Below are 16,283 nucleotides of genomic sequence, written 5' to 3' on the forward strand. Positions count from 1 at the left end.
TTCCCTTGAGAGTTGTTCTCTCTCAGGCTTCCAGTTCTGAGCCATGTGGACTTCATTCAGCCTGTAGACTCAGTCCTGGCTCAGGTGTACCAGAGTTCTCGTTCTCAGACACCTGCTTCTTCCCTTCCCACAAGACTCGTCACGGCTCACGTCCTCAGCCCTTTCCTCTCTGCCAGTTATTAGAGCTGCTGCTTCTTTGATAAACAGACTAAGGACAACCTCTTCATGTCCTCACCAAGTTTAATGTCACCCTGAATCACCAGTTTCCTCTAAGGCCTGCTCTAGTCTCCCACACAAAATGCTCTCAGACAGAAACCACGTCCTAGCCTGCCCGCCCGCCCACCAGAAACATCTGTGGAAAGACGACAAAAATTCAGCCCTCTGACCCAGAGGAACCAGAGAAAAGTTCAGAAGAATTGACTAGGAAGAGTTCGATCCTTGAACAAGGTCTAAGAAGTACAATAGAATGAAACAACTATAATTACAATATGGAAAGAAAGTAAGCATTGGAGTCAGAATTCTTGCCACGGTCAGTTGTTAGCCGAACAGGATTGGTCCCTGCTGAGTCTCCATTATCTTCCTGGTGAGTGAGTAGAATTATCCTTCTGACACGGACTATGACTCAAATCCAAGGATGAAGATGAAAGCACTGTGCACATGAGAAGCCCTATAACAGGTAATGATTACCATCACCAAACACAACACAAAACTGTGACATGCCAACACCGTATGGAATTTACATTGTTTTGTTAGCATCTTCAGGACTCAATGCTCCCAATGCAAAACGGTTATCCAAGAGCCAACTGAGTCAAGCTGACTCCCCGCCACCATGAGTACATGTATGAATATGTGTATTAGAGTTCACATGCACGTACGCAGATGGGTGCTCCTGTGTGACCCTGACAATGATGCTGGGAGTGTCCACTTTCACTTTCTCCACTGAGGCAGGGTTTCTCAACTGACCCCAGGACTTGCCCCTACAGCTGGTATCCGGGTTAGCGTGGAGATCCTCTGCCTCCCAAGGTCCAAAACTACAGGCAGGCTGCCATGCCCACCAGGGTGGAATTTGGGGGATCTGAATTCTGATCCTCATTTTAACCATTTAACTATCTCCCCAGATCCCTGTCTATTTTGATGGAACCTCAGAAAAAAAAGCAGTTAAAATCCTATTTATTTTGCTTGTTCACAATGTGCTGATCTATGATAACAGATAGTATCTTTTAAATTAAAAGCATTCTTATCAGAAGTATGCTTATCAGCCATTAACTCAAAAGTAAACAAATACTGCTGGGCAGTGGCAGTGCATGACTTTAATCCCAGCACCTGTGAGGCAGAAGCTGGCCCGGTCTACAGAGTGAGTTTCAGGATGACTAGACCCACAGATAAACCCATCTCAAAATAAATAAATAAAACAAATAGCATATAAAAACCAACTTCTGGACAGTTCCGTCAAAGATTTAAACAGCTTGAAAAGCAAAAAACCAAGTGAGAAGGACTGTAAGTCACAGTTAACACGAGCAACCCTTCTAACTGAAGGATTCATACAATGGAATGCCCTGCTATATAGGACAGTAATGTCTCCATTTTATTAGCTTTTAAAAATAGCTGTCTTAGATCAAGTTCTAGGACAGCCAGGGTTACACAGAGAAATCCTTCTCAAAAGAAAAAAAAAAGGCTGTCTCCAATAAAAACTACAAGTATTGACGAGTTTATTTTTCAGAACAGAAGTGGGAAAGTGTTTGCACAGCTGGTCTCTCAGAAAGCCGTGTCTGCAAGCTACAGCCTCATTGGTTGGGCTTGGTGAATCATGTCAAACGATGTCACCTATGATCTAGGGACACAGAGAGACAGCAAACAAGGGATTTTAAATGGTTTTGGATTTGTTAGCCTTGAGGTTTAATTTCCTGGCCAGGAACTCCCCAGCATCAGAGATCAAGGGACTCACACCACTGTTTAGCAAACAGACAAATCCAAAAAGTGGGGCGACCAGCCCAGTTTCTCCAGCAAGTCAGGGACAAAAAATACATAAACTAACAAAATGATGCTAGAGCAGGGGACCCCGAACTCCTCCCTGCAGCTCTGTCCTCTTGCTGATGGCGTCACTGTGAGACATGGCACGGGCTCCAGCCTCCAACCCAGTGGGTTGGAGTTACAGGTGTGCCGTACAATGTCCAGCTTTACTGCCTGCTTTGTTTGCCCCTATACTAATAATGGCTGTGCGTTTTAAGTTGCTTTTACCAATCAACAGGATGTTTTGTTACTTGTGGACATTACTGAAAAGAACAAGATTCAGGGGCTGGACAGATGGGTCAGAGGTTTCGAGTCCTTGCCGCTCTCCCAGAGCACTCAGGTTGGGTTCCCAGCACCCACATCAGGTGGCTCCCAACTGCCTGTGACTCTAGCTTCAGGGGGTCTGGCCCCCTCTTTTGGTCTTCATAGGTACCCATACACACATACCCACTCCCACATGGATGAAATAAATCAAATTTTCTAAGTTCAAGATTTAATGTCTATAAAATTTTATTGGAGCAGGAACACACTAACTTGTTTATATACTAAGACTGCTTTCGAATAACAAGGCGTAAGACAAAAAAAATACAAACAGCTTTCTCTGCTAAACTCTCACATCTACATTAAAATATATTTTAAACTTTATTTTAACAAAGCATTGCAAGTTAAAAAAAGAAAACTTGACACTCTATTTAATCTGTATTATCGCTTCACAAAAGAAAGTCTCCTTGCAAACCCCTGCAAACCTCCTTCTTTTTAGTTCTTTGGATCAAGAACCTAGAAACACCCAGCCTAGACTCCAACAACCAGCAACAGCATGGAGACTGCAGAGGTAAGGAGAGAGGGCTCTGGTGCCCTCTCCAGGACACGCCACTTCCTAGCTCCTCATGCCAAGCATCCCAGAACACCCAACCTTCACCTCATTTTTTTTTTTTTTCAGACAGGGTTTCTCTGTGGCTTTGGAGGCTGTCCTGGAACTCGCTTGGTAGTCCAGGCTGGTCTCGAATTTACAGAGATCCGCCTGCCTCTGCCTCCCGAGTGCTGGGATTAAAGGCGTGCGCCACCAACGCCCGGCTTCACCTCAAGTTTTTAACCTGTTAATATTTTCCCTCACATTGGCTTTGCCTGGTCATAGGACTTCATCTCTTTAGTGTGAAAATGAACTCACTACGAGATTTCTTACAGTTCCAGTGACTTGGATAGAATGCCTTTGGAAAATGCATTGCTTAAATTTTTTCTCGGGTCTTAGTATGTAATCTTAACCACTCTCGAGTGCCCGACCACATTTCTAAGTGCCTGGATGATGTATCCGCTTGGATGTCTTTTAAGGCTCGACCGAATTCAATAGACCTGAGTGGCCCTCCCCTCTACTGCCACGCCCGTGACGCTTCCGTTTCAAATTCGGGTATTTCCCAGCCTGTGGTCTTTGGGTGTGTCTTGTCCACAAACACGTGTCAGAAGCTGTGCACACCTGTCCCACTTCTCTTCACTGCCCCAGTCAAAATCTGAGGCACTTCTGTTCACACCTCTCTTCATCGGCCACTAAATCTACGCAGTGACTATCAGGGTAACCTCGTCCCTGCCACTTCCCACCCTTAAGTAGCTGGAAATTCCACAAAGTCAAGGTTCATGCTGAAACTACCCACAACTGCACCCCAGAGGGCATGGCTTTTGTCACATACGCGGCACACGACGATTTCCTGAAAACCCTTCACTGAAACGCCACCCCACAGAGTGAGACTTAAGTAACGGTCCTAGTCATCCTTCCAACCCCACCTCTTACAATGTCGCCCGAGTTTTCCAAAGTACCATTCTGAATGCCTGCCGCCCTCTCCCGCTGTTGAATGGATGTTGCCAGGTAACGCAATGTTTCTTTTCCACCTGTCTGTGGACTCTGGTTCATCATTGGATGGCGATTCCAGCAACGCTGGACCACGACCCAATGCCAAGCCTATCGGAGTCGTCTGTGGTTGTTTTGTTTCTTTGTTTTATTTTGTTTTTTGGTGTGTGTGTGGTTTTTCGAGACAGGGTTTCTCTGTATTGTTTTGGAACTCGCTCTGTAGACCATGATGGTCTCGAACTCACAGAGATCCGCCTGCCTCTGCCTCCCGAGTGCTGGGATTAAAGGCGTGCGCCACCACTGCCCAAATATTTTTTTTTTTTTGCTTTTTTCCTTTTTGTTTTGTTTGCGGCATGAGCGGATGGCTGAGTGGGGCGGCACCTTGAAGGCACTGTCCGGAGGGCCATGAAGAGAAGTGAGGGGGTCACGAAAGCCTGGGGGCGGCGCTTTCTTCTTCTTTTCTGGGGATGAGGGGCTCGGGGGCTGGCCCAGGCTAGCCCAGCATCTACCGCTGGCACGCGCCCCGCCGCTCATCCCCGTCTCTTCAGGGAGACAGAACACACACAGGGCACCCGTGACAGCCGCCACCCGCGGGCGTCCGCACGCACGGGCGCACGCGCAGGAAGAGCATCCCCGGGCAAGACCCGATCGCTCGCTGCCGGCGCCCGGGACGTCCCCGGAACCCCCTGCCCCCTCGAGAGGCCAAGCCGCGGGGAGGGGACGCGAGAGCGCCAGCGACGGCCCCCGGCCCGGGACAACCCGCCCTTACCCACGAACTTGAAGCGACTCATGACGGCGCAGCGCGCTCCTCCCCGGCGGAAGCGGAAGTGGCCCGGAGCACTCTCGACCGCCCCTTCCGGGTCCAACCCCCCCCGCCCCGGATCCGCCCCCGGCCGCTCCTTCCGGGTTCCGGGCGGCCGCTGAAGGTTGAGCCGGGCGCCATGGCGTTCTGCGCGCCCGCCGCCTACCTGAGCCACCAGCAGAAGGTGCTGCGGCTGTATAAGCGCGCGCTGCGCCACCTCGAGTCGTGGTGTATCCACAGGTGGGCACCGGGGCGCGGGGGAAGGACGCCCCGCGGGCCGGGACGCCGAGCACGGGGCGCGCCCTTGACCCGGTGCAGCCCGGGCTGCGTCTCGAGGTCGCGGGGACGGCTTTGCGGGGCGGGACGGAGGGTTTGCATGGAAAAAGGAGTAGAAAGATTGTCGTCGTTCGGGGCCCAACGCCAGCGTGTCCGCGACCCCGTCGTCCCCGGTGTTAACGGTGACACGTACAGGATTTTAGCTTGCAGGCTGGCTTGGGCGTTAGCGATTCTTTTAGTCGTATCCTGCAGAGAGAGGAGCAGGCCGAGGTTGTTCAGCTTCTGCGCGGCCAAGCTCGGGCTGAGATCTCGGTTTCTGACGCAGAAGCATCGTCTCTTCTGTATTTATCTGTACCCGATCGCTCCTTCTCCATTATGGCCGCGTCGTCCTCGCCGCCTACGTAAATCTATTCCTTTAGCCGACTGTGACTGTTCTTACTGTGAAGAGCCGCGTAGGGTGGTGGCCTGTGCCGGGGCAGACAGAGGTAGCCTCGGTTACATAACGAGTTTGAGGAGCCAGCCTGTTTTACCAATAAACAGAATAACAGTATAGTGTTGAAACACGTAGAATTTCATGGCCTAAAAGAAATGAAAGGTGGGTAAATGCTAGACCGCCGCACTCTTACACTAAAGCCTAGTCTTACATGAAGCACTTCCGAGAAAATGATGGAAAGCTGAGTAGCCCTGGAATGCCCACGGAGTGTGTCCCTGAATCCCTGAATGCAAGTTCGCGATTCTGTCTCTTTGTTACGAAGGCGGGGCTGTGTACAGTGTTGCACAATTGTTAGCTTCTTTCCTAAGGATTATAACAGTTACTGCTTTTTAAGTTTTGGTTCCCATGGATTATTGGGCAGAGTGACAGGTAAACACATAGAAAACAGAATTATCAGTCTTCAAAAGAAGCTAGAGCCTTCAGGAATCCAGGGGATGCTGTATACACGTGGACATACAGGGGTTCATAATCATGAAGGGAATGATCAAACTAGCTAGTGTGACGAGGCTGGCCCAAAGTATTTTAAACCTGACACCCTTTCTCAGTCCGCTGAATGGCTTCCTTTAAAAAACAAACTACGGATCCAGATGTCACATGTGTGAAAGTCAGAGGACAACCTCGACCTTGCACCTTGCTGGGGACGGGGTATGCCCTAGCCTGCCCACAAGCTTCTGGAAGTCTCCTGTCACCTCCTCTCATTTTGAGGAGGATTGGGAGTACCAATGTGTGCTCCGTGTCCAACTTCACCTGGGTTCTGGAGCTCCATAGTTGGGTCCCATTGCCCGCACGGTTCTTTAGCTACTGAGCCGTATCTCCCTGGCCCTGGTTTGCCTCCTGGGCTGTTCTCTGGTTCCATCCTAAGATGTGTGTATCCTGTGGATATCCTCAATGCTGATTATATTCTGAAGCGGCATTACTAGCAATTCAGTCAGTAGTCTTAGACATGTCCTCCAGGACGCCCTAGCTTCCTGTGTATCCTGCCAGTAACACACACTTCATGCATCCTGCCTTTACTGGACTCTGCTTCTCGGACGTTATTTTCTCCTAGTAATGCCTGCTGTATCACTGGGCTCGTGAACTCTGCCGACCACTGTGTGAGAAGTGCTTTTGTCCTTCAGCTCACGGGGTCTTTCTGTCGGTCTTTAGATACATTACGTAGCTAACCCAGTCTCTGAACCCCGTTTAACCCTGATGTAGAGAGGCTCACACTCACACCTTGGTCTTCTAGACGGGTATTTGTTTGTTTTTCCATGCCTTGTCTGCTGTTGCAGCTCCCTGATTTAGGCCCTTGCCATCTGCCCCAAACTGTCATCAGAGGCTCCTGCTGTCTGCTCACAGGGTCGTCAACACCAGACTGTTACTTACCTAAGGTTCGTGAGCAGTGTGGACATCACCATTTAAGGACCGGATTGGAGCAAAGGTCTTTCTGCCGGGTCATACCTCCCTTCTTAGTCTACTATGCGTCTCCAGGGTTTGGCAGAGCACCCAGCAGCACAGGATGGGAGGACCTGCAGGGAAGGCGTACTGAGCAGTCCTGCAAAGGCTGCTGCCTCCCTTTCCCCTTCCCATCAAAGCCTCGCTCCGTGGAGGAGAGAGGAAGTGGCCAGGCTGTGCTGATGCAGTGTCTGCTGTTGCTGTCTGGAAGGCTGCAGATGAAGCAGCCGCTTGGGAGGTTGATGGGGTGCTGGAAAGTTGCTCGTCTGGGGTGTGTTTGTAGGAGTGCTGACCTCCCCACCAGTTAGGTAACTGTCCTGATGTCCATCCACACCCGCTCTCATTTAAGGGAGAAGTACCGGTACTTCGCCTGTCTGCTGAGAGCCCGGTTTGAAGAGCATAGGGATGAGAAGGACATGATGAAGGCTACGCAGCTGCTGAAGGAGGCAGAGGAAGAATTCTGGCAGAATCAGCATCCTCAGCCGTATATCTTCCCCGACTCTCCGGGCGGCACCTCCTATGAGAGATACGAGTGTTACAAGGTGGGTGACGCCGCCCATACACGGCAGCTGCTCCTCGAGAGCCCCGCTTTGTCCCCGTCCCGGACCTCAGCTCTGCGTTCCGTGTGCCATTTGAGCAGTGGCCAAACCCGTGACAGCTGAACTTTTCCTCTCTCTTCATAAAGTCAGCTCTAAGCTTCTGCAGCGTCCGGTTAGCAAAGCCCAGCGTTAAAGTATTTGGTACATAACTAGTCAGTTTGGATTGGTGCTGAGCACTGCAGAGATACTCGGGAAATGCGTCCATAATTCTTGGTGCTTTGGACACGCAAGCCAGAGAGGAAGGATGGCAGCTTTCTCGGACTAACTGTAATGTGTGCGCCATGTGCCCCTTCCTCTGAGGCGCCCTCTCTAACCTCCCGTGTCTGCTGGCCCTCTGCTCTTCATTGCTGAGAGTTGGAAACAGTGACAGTACCAGTTTTACACACGCACACACTCACATGCGCACACACACAGTGTGTGATGTACTTGCAGAGGCCAGAGGTAACTTGGGGTGTCTTCTTCAGTTGCTCCTCACTTTCTGAGACTCACTGAACCTGGAGCCCACGCCTCCTGCCAAGCCGGGTGGCCAGTGAGCGCCAAGGACCCAACGTCGCTGGCATAGCAGGTGCTTATCACCGTGCCTGCCTTTCCAGGCTCTCAGACTAGAGTGACAAGTACGTCCCCAGCCGAGCCATAGCTGGTAGGAAGAGCCCCCGAGTCTGTCTCCTGTCTCCCGAGCAGGCGTTGTCCGTGGTGTTTATGAAGGTGGCCCGTGGAATAACATGACTTTCTCTCCCGGCAGGCTCCGGAATGGCTCTTAGATTACTGGCACCCTTCTGAGAAAGCAGTGTATCCTGATTACTTTTCCAAGCGAGAGCAGTGGAAGAAACTGAGGATGGAAAGCTGGGAGCGGGAGGTACGTCCTTCCCCGTGCGCCGTAGCACGCGGATGCGTGGCGTCGCCTCTGTGCTGAGGTCCACATCCCAGCCGCCACAGCTGTGTCAGTTCCTCGCTGGCCGGCTTCCCCGCGGAGGTCCACATCCCAGCCGCCACAGTTGCTCTAGTTTCTACTGTGTCAGCTCCTCGCTGGCCGGCTTCCCCGCTGTCTCCCTCCGTGGTGTGCCCCGAGCATCTCTGTTCTCTCATGTCTTTCCCTCCTCCCGCTTCCTGGATTCATGTGTTCTGTCCGGTTCCCCTCCTTCCTCTGCTCTAGAGCCCTAGGCAGCTTTCCTCATTCAGCGGACGGTGTTCGCAGTTAGGTTTTAGTGCCCTTCCATCGTCTGAGTGGACATGCGGAGCCCACTTTAGGGCTAGCGTAGTAGTTTAGTGGAAAGGGTGTGTGGCTGCTCTGTGGGCGGAAATAGACTTTCAGGATGTCTCCTGGGGGGGTGTTCATTGGTGGGGTGGGGGGCAGGTGATGGCGGTGGTGAAGATGGGGAAGACTGGTAACGTAAGGGAAGTCCGGGGGCTCACCGGGACAGCCAAACATTGGGGAGGGCGAAGTCTGAGGGTCGGCAGACGTGAGGAGAGATTCCAGTTGTGTAGATTTGTGCGTTTTCACTTGTGTTTAAACTGTAGAGTGATTGAGACCCTTGAGGGATGTTATGTAAATGCGTTCAGGTTAAAAGCTTTGAGGGTGAGTCCGCTTCTTCAGTGTCCTGAGAAACAGCCCGGGGAGGAGCGCGTGGCGGGTGCAGAAGAGCTGTGTGGGATTTGGAGAGGGTGAACCCGCAGGGGGAAAGTGGGCTTGTCAAGTGACAGTGGTGGCCCCTTTGACACTGGGTAAGCCATGGACAGTGGTGGCCTATTTGACACCAGGTAAGCGATGGACAGTGGCGGCCCATTTGACACTGGATAAGCCATTGGTTTGTTCCAGTATTTTCTCCTAGCTATACTGAGCTGCTGGGTCCAGTTTGCACATTTAACTGTCTTTCTCTTTTTGGTTTTTCAATATGGGGTTTTTCTCTGTAACTCAGGAGTCAGAGGCAGGCAGATCTCTGTGAGTTCAAGGCCAGCCTGGTCTACAGAGTGAGTTCCAGAGTTTCAGAACAGCTAGGACTGTTACACAGAGAAACCCTGTCTCGGGGGAAATAAAAGTTTGGTGGTGAACAGCGGGCTTGCTCTACAATGATCACTGGGAACCTCTGGCTTCCTCCCTTTTCTGCTTGATTCTACCTTAGCCCGTGCTGTGCACAGATGAGCTTTGACTATAGTCCCGTCCCATGAGGACAGTGACCTAAGAACCCTACAGTAGGAATTGTTGGGCAGCATCAGGCAGGACAGAGTTCACTTTTCATGTGACTTCACCTGAATTCTTGTGATGGAACTCACTCTGTAGACCAGGCTGGCCTCAAACTCATAGACATCCACCTGCCTCTGCCTCCCAAGTGTTGGGACTAAAGGGTGCACCACCACCACCCAGCTTCTCAGGAACTTCTGAATTTGCGTCCCTACTACCCCTGAACTGGGCTTTAGCTTCCTCAGTGTTTTAGGAGAGCACTTAGAGAAGATGGGGGACCAAGACGAGGAGTCAGGAAGGTGCCTGTGACTTGGCTTAAGGAGGAAGAGGTGGAGTGACCAGCTTGCCGGCGCTAAAATTGAATAGAACACTTGCCTGGTGCGCCGCTGACTACCGCAGTGGGAAGAGCCAGGCAGGAAGACTGAGGAGTTAGAGGCCAGCCTGGGCTACATTGCAAGATCCAGGCCAGTAGAGGCAGCTCCATAGGAAACCCTGCCTTCAAGGAGTTTCCTCATTTGTCCAGTCAGATGTGGGCACGATGCAGGCTTGTATGAAATAAACACTTCTTTTTTTTTTCTTTTTTTTTTTCTTTTTTTTTGGTTTTTACGAGACAGGGTTTCTCTGTATTGTTTTGGAGGCTGTCGGTCCAGCCTGGCCTCGAACTCACAGAGATCCAACTGCCTCTGCCTCCTGAGTGCTGGGATTAAAGGCATGCGCCACCACCGGCCGGCGAAATAAACACTTCTTGATGCTGACACGACACAGGTGGGCTGTCATGTGACCACGGCAGCCGCGGCTTACCGTTGGAGTCCTTTGGTGATCGCCCCTTCCTTGTCCCTTCCAGGTTAAGCAGCTGCAGGAGGAGATGCCACCTGATGGTACCATGACTGAAGCTCTGCCTCCCGCCAGAAAGGAAGGTGACTTGCCCCCATTGTGGTGGCATATTGTGACCAGACCTCGGGATCGGCCCGTGTAGACACAGGCGCTCACTGTTAATGCTTGCAAGTGAGAGAGACACTTTAGAGAGCATGCTCCCACTTGCCCTAATAAAACTAACTAAACATGGTCGGCTGTGGCTGAGGTGTTCTTCCAAGGATTACTGTGGCTTGGTTTTTATCATATATACCATGTTTTTAAAGACTACATGTAGAAGTGTGTTGATAGCGCGTGTGTAAGGAAAAACTTTGTAGTGGAACAGATGCGACACTGTTAGGACCAGGCTGACGTGTTCTTTGTCTGTGCAGCCGGGCACACGTGTGCAGGGCAGGGAACCATTCAGGGGTCGTTTGCCATCCGTCTTTGAGTCGAGGTCTCTCATGCATGGCTGCACCCAGCTCAGTGGGCTCTGGGGCTCTGGACCTAGGTCCTCGCAACTGCCTTGTTGTCCTCCTGTTAAGAGAAGCTTTTTCTTTGCTAGCCGCTTTGGTTTATCCCCCACCAGCCTTCTGGGCTCTGCCACATTCTAGTCCCCAAATAAACACACAGGAGGCTGTATTAATTATGAAGCTGTTGGCCTTGCTTGTCTCTTACTGGCTAGCTCTGCTTTAAGTAATTACCCCATAATTGTTAATCTAAGTATGTCTCTTACCGGAGAATAGTTCTGGGCTCCTACCCCCATGGCGGTTACATGTTGACTCTCTTGTGTTTCTCCTACCCAGAATCCTCCTGGATTCCTAGCCCCTCCTATCTAGGTTTTCTATTGGCCAGACAGTACTTTATTGACAAATGCACAGGCAAATAACAGGACTTCCCCAACATCCTCCGAGCCATCCACCTCCCTAGCCCAGCTGAGCTGAAGGTTAGAGTGAAGAGAGGAGAAGAATGAGGGCTTCAAAAGCCGTGAATGGTGTCTCAGCGAGCGCCCCACTCGCCAGCACTGCAGGCGTACACTACCACCCCTAGCTACCTTCTCGGTTTTCTGAAGGTTTTCCTAACAGGATCTGAGTCATGGAAACAGCAACCCTGAGCAGCGCACGGGAGGCGTGGAGTCCAGGGCATCCCGGAGATGGAGTGCGGGTTTGATGGCTGGGGCGAAGGGCCTCATGTGGGATGCACAGGCCCCCAGCTGTGCATCCTCTGCTGAGCATGGGTTGTTTGCGGTCAAAGGTCAAAATATAGTAGATGTTGTAACGTGTGGGGAGCCTTGGATCCCATGGCAGGCCAGGGGACAAACATCCCAGGCAGACAGCTTAAGTGAGAAGTTTTGTTGGAAAGGGGAGGAAGGGGGAAGGAAAGAGAAAAGAGGTAGAGACAGAGAGGACAGAAGAGGAGACTGGAAAAGTCCTGTGTGCCCCAAGGGAACAGCGGGAAATAGCATAAGTGGGTGGGGTCTGTCTTTTAAAGGGGTGCTTTGCACCTGCGTGTAGACTTAGTACTCATGGAACTCTGGGCTGACCAGAGAGCTGCCTGAGTACATTCTGCCAGGTGACAGGGGCAGGCCAGCATAGTGCCTGAGTCCTTATAGTAGACCTTTTTTAATATTCCAAGAAGCTACTTTTTTTAGAAAGTAAAGCAGAGAAGGCCAGGAACCAAGCCTGTTTATCCCCATATATGTTCAGGAGAGAACCGACGCCCACAGACTGTCCAGTGACCTCCATACACACCATGACACACAAGCCAGCATTTTTGTTTTTATTTCAAGACAGGCTTTCTCCGTGTAGTCCTGGCTGGCCTGTGACTCACTCTGCAGACTGGGCTGGCTTCGAACTTAGAGAAATGAGTTCCACCTGCCCCTGCCTCCCAAGTGCTGGGATTTAAATGTCATGCCAGCACTTTAAAAAAGTGCACGCTCAGGACACAGGCGGGTGTATCTCTGCTGAGTTCAAGGCTGCCCTGGTCTGCAGGGTTTCAGCTCAGCCCCGGCAGCATAGTTGAAACTGCCTTCAAAAAAAAAAGCCGTCTTAAAACGACTTGCCCACACAAACCAGATGCTTCTAGGTTTGGTTTAACTGTTTCTAAATAATGAGTTTAGGCAGCTCTTGCCCCTACATGCCCCAACTGCCACAGAAATGACTTCCTAACATTTTCTGAGCTAAGTTCGAGACTCGGTGGTGTTCTGACACTGGACAAGACCTCGAACAATGTGAATGAGACAAGGACTTTCCTTAGTGGCTCTTTATTTATAAGGTAGGCTGAAGCAATTGTTACATTGTGGAAGGGAGACACTTTACACACTGTTATTTATACAAGTTTAGAACAAAAACTGCACAGGGAGAGGTCAACTCTCAATACAAACTAACAACTAAACCACAGGAAGTGACCTTTAGGAAGGGTTCGTTTTCAGCTGTGACACTGCTTTTACAATATGCAAAAACACAAACAGAACTACCCAAGGCGTTTGTCACATTCTTTCTACATTGAATTTGGCAACAGTTTATATTAACTTTATTCAGATTATACTAACGTTTAAAAACTAAACAAGTGAAAAGCTGTACCAACGTACAGTTACATCCATTCCTTTCAGAGGTTTAAAATACCACTTGCATCTATTAGAATGACCTTGCAGCGATTTCTGCATTTGCAGAAACCATCTCAAGCATCATCTGCACGAGGAATGCATCAGCTACCTTGAGTCATCGAGCTTGGCGGGCTACACCGCAGGCACTACTGTTTGCGTATAGTCCGTAAAAGGAGCTTGTTTTTCAAAGAAAAGAGCTTACGTCGTTTCTAATAATCATGCCTTTTTTAAAGCCATAACATAAAATGTCCTTTGAGCAACCACAGCAGTGATACATGTCAGTATATAAACAGTGACCAGAGGAACGGCCCTCACATCCAGTGTGGTTATGCGTTAAAAGTAGAAGATCACGTCCTCGGCGGGTAGAGCCAACAGATCCTCAGAGCACTGAGGACCTGCCACACTTGTCCTGGAAACAGGCATGGACTCTCAGCTACTGTACTGCTGAGGGCCTGTAGACATTAGGGATGGGCATTGTAACAAATTTAACTTCCACTTAAAAGAAAAGACAAATCCATCTTTAAAACAAGGAAAAACATTGCCTGACTAGAGATCAGACTCCCAGTGACAGTAAATAAATCCTCCTCGCTCCGGTGTTTAGAAGCCAATCACCTGCCCTTATTTACAGACAGAAGAAAAACAAGCCCCCTGATTGGTTAAGCACATTGGCAAATCACTAGACTCCAAGCTGGTTACCCTTGATAAATCTGTTTGAGTTTTTTATTTTTTTATTCTTTTCTTCTTCAAAATATCTGGGCTTTTCAAGGTACCCAGCCTGCTGGGCACAGTTAAGTAAAAGGCATTTTCTATATCTAAGAATTCCCTGCTATCGTTTTTTTTAATGTTTTCACATTTTCTGAATTGCCTTACCCCTTTGGATGTATCTGGATTCAGTGGAAGTGAGTGTAAGAGACTGGAAAGTAACGGGTCTATGTCCACCTGTGTTACGCATGCGTGGGATTGGATGTGGGTGCTGGGTGCAGTCGGGAAGAATGCAGGGAGAAAGGGAGTCCTTAAAAACCCTATGGGAACAAACACTGCGACCTAGTATGGCTTATTCGGATGCGTTAACCATGAAGCTACTGGAAATTCAACCTACAAGGCTACTCATAAGTGTAACAGGATTGGCTACGTTGACAGTGTGCCCCTCCCACGGCCCTCCCCCCCCAATCCCAACACAGTCCACCATGTCCAGGTTTATCTTTCTGCATATTGCTCAATTGTTACTCTGAGTTTCTCATCCAGAACACAGTATATGTGAAAGAGGGTTTCACCCCTTATCCATTGTGTTTGTCCATTAAAGTAACTGGAATTTGCTTCTAAACTAGACGGCTACAATGCATCTACAAAAGCTTGAAGGAGGGAAGAATAAGTATGTAATCCTGTTGTGAAATTACTCCAGGGTCCCAGTCCCAGCCCACCCCCTCCCCTTTATGCATTTAAAATTTTACAAAGACTTGTAAAAAAGTTAAATGGAATTTGGCACCTTCAGAAAAATCAAAAGGGAAACTAAGATTAAAATATGCAGAAAGAAACTTTCAATATTTACAAATTAAAAGATCAAGATTATGTCAATTACATATGTTGCTTTTAATTCTTATCTAAAGATGAATACTTTCAAAAGAGCAGAATTCCCAATTGCCTACAAAATCTTTTGCTTGATTATAGACTGAAATGGATCAGACAAATTAGGTTTTATTAATGAAAGAGTTCACTCCCCACTGGCAGCGTTTCCCGGCAACTATGAGAACCTAAGAGAGGCGAGGGGCTGAGCGGTCATTAGTGGTCGTCTTCTTCAGTTTGACACCCCTCCGGATGGCGTTCAGCATGTCTTCTCCCTGAGGACTCTCTCTCGGGCTCAGGTCTGCAGGGTCACTCTCTGGAGTCGGGCCTGGGGAGACGGTGGCACTTGGGGGGTCCCTTTCCTGGTCCTCAGCCTCGCTCTCCGGAATCGCCTGTCTGTGCTCCTCGGGTATACAGGGCTTTGGGCCTGGAAGTGGAGGGTTGACAGAGGCTTGGCCACTCCACAAGGAAGAGGGTATGTTGGCGACACCCTGGGGCCCCTCCCCCACAGATGGAGACTCGGGGCTGTGCTCACCCCGCTCCTCTGGCCCATCTGGAGGGGATGGCAAAACCCCAGGAAGGTCTGGGACAGTTGGGGTCTTGACAGGGATCACTGGTGTCTTGATGGGGATGGGACCAGCGCCAATGGTCCCCCGACGGACGGAAGGCTTGGTGGAAGGGGTCCGTCGGATGGTGGCAACCCCTGGTGTGACCATCGCAGGTCCAAGGGTGGTGGGGAGGCCAGCAGTTGAGGCGGGGCGCTTGGCTTGGAACATCCGCCTGTAAGACTGGCCGATGTCGCTGTTCCTTGGAATGGTGGAGGACTTGTCAAACTCCTGCTGCTCAGCCTCCTGGTCACCGCTTACAGAGAAATAGTCATAATCTGAAACTGAGGGTAGGACTCGATTAGACACGGTGGGCAGACAGAGCACACATGGTCTCCCTGTCCCCTGCCTCAGTGCCAACTCCTACAGGAGCCCTCTGCTCTGTCCCCCGATTTGTCCCGGGCACCCAACAGACTTGTGAGCTGGGGAAAGACCTGAGACTGCTGGGCTGTGACAAAGCGGCCACCAACCACCTCTGGAAGGGATACAGAGGATGAAAGGAGACAAATTTGGCCAATCCTCTGGTCCAGAATTAGACACAAGAAATCTCACACAGACCAGAGTTGGCCTCGCCATCTCCCTGACAACTAACTAACTGCTCGAGTGGAGGCCAGAGAAGAATGCAGCTCCAGAAACAAATACCGACACTCATGTGCTCACACCTGCTTCAAAATGCACATCTCGGGGCCACGGGGAGGGGATGCTTACGGTAAGCATTGAACGCTCAAGTTTCTGAACGACAAATCAACTGAAATTTGAGGCTTGGGGCAGATAATTATTTGCTGGGGTGCAGTCTAGAGGGTTAGGGTTAGAGAGTTTAGCATGGCTCCTAGTCTCTACCCTTGATACCAGCAGCACCCCTATAGTTCCACTACTAAAGGTATGTCAGGCTTTGCCCGATCTCCCAAGGAGAAGGGAGACCGGACAGCTGAGGGCGTGGAGTTATAATGAACGGGCATGGTTACAGCTTCCTTGAAATTCACTGGCTCAGCTCTGACTCACGGCTTGTTGCAAGTGGCTTTCAG

The 16,283-nt window shown here is 50.3% G+C and overlaps 3 protein-coding genes across 16 annotated transcripts in view; 1 reads left to right on the forward strand and 2 right to left on the reverse strand.

Annotated features, from left to right (window-relative positions):
- The window catches only part of Tatdn1 (TatD DNase domain containing 1), a 32,483-nt gene extending 26,991 nt beyond the window's left edge, over nt 1-5,492 (reverse strand). Inside the window, exon 1 of one of the 2 annotated variants that reach the window (XM_040730432.1) lies at nt 5,122-5,492. Coding sequence is in view for 1 of the 2 variants with exons in the window: in XM_040730431.1 (XP_040586365.1) it covers nt 4,620-4,641 (22 nt within the window). In the remaining variant the exon portion in view is untranslated. Of the gene's footprint in view, nt 1-4,619; nt 4,698-5,121 lie in introns of those variants that run through there. The other variant, XM_040730431.1, reaches the window with a different exon arrangement.
- On the forward strand, nt 4,735-10,698 carry Ndufb9 (NADH:ubiquinone oxidoreductase subunit B9). Its single transcript, XM_005082744.4, has 4 exons — nt 4,735-4,892; nt 7,205-7,397; nt 8,197-8,310; nt 10,478-10,698. The coding sequence occupies exons 1-4, from the start codon at nt 4,792-4,794 to the stop codon at nt 10,607-10,609; spliced, it is 540 nt and encodes a 179-aa protein (XP_005082801.1). The 5' UTR covers nt 4,735-4,791; the 3' UTR covers nt 10,610-10,698.
- Nucleotides 10,699-12,732: 2,034 nt separating this feature from the next.
- Nucleotides 12,733-16,283, reverse strand: part of Mtss1 (MTSS I-BAR domain containing 1) — a 126,894-nt gene continuing 123,343 nt past the window's right edge. For all 13 annotated transcript variants that reach the window (XM_040730569.1, XM_040730571.1, XM_021234499.2 and 10 more), the window contains one exon: nt 12,733-15,542. In XM_040730569.1, the coding sequence (XP_040586503.1) occupies nt 14,842-15,542 (701 nt within the window). In that variant the 3' untranslated portion in view covers nt 12,733-14,841. The remainder of the gene's footprint in view (nt 15,543-16,283) is intronic.

The sequence above is a fragment of the Mesocricetus auratus genome, unplaced genomic scaffold (genome assembly GCF_017639785.1).
Source record: "Mesocricetus auratus isolate SY011 unplaced genomic scaffold, BCM_Maur_2.0 Super-Scaffold_100023, whole genome shotgun sequence".
Lineage (NCBI taxonomy): Eukaryota > Metazoa > Chordata > Mammalia > Rodentia > Cricetidae > Mesocricetus > Mesocricetus auratus.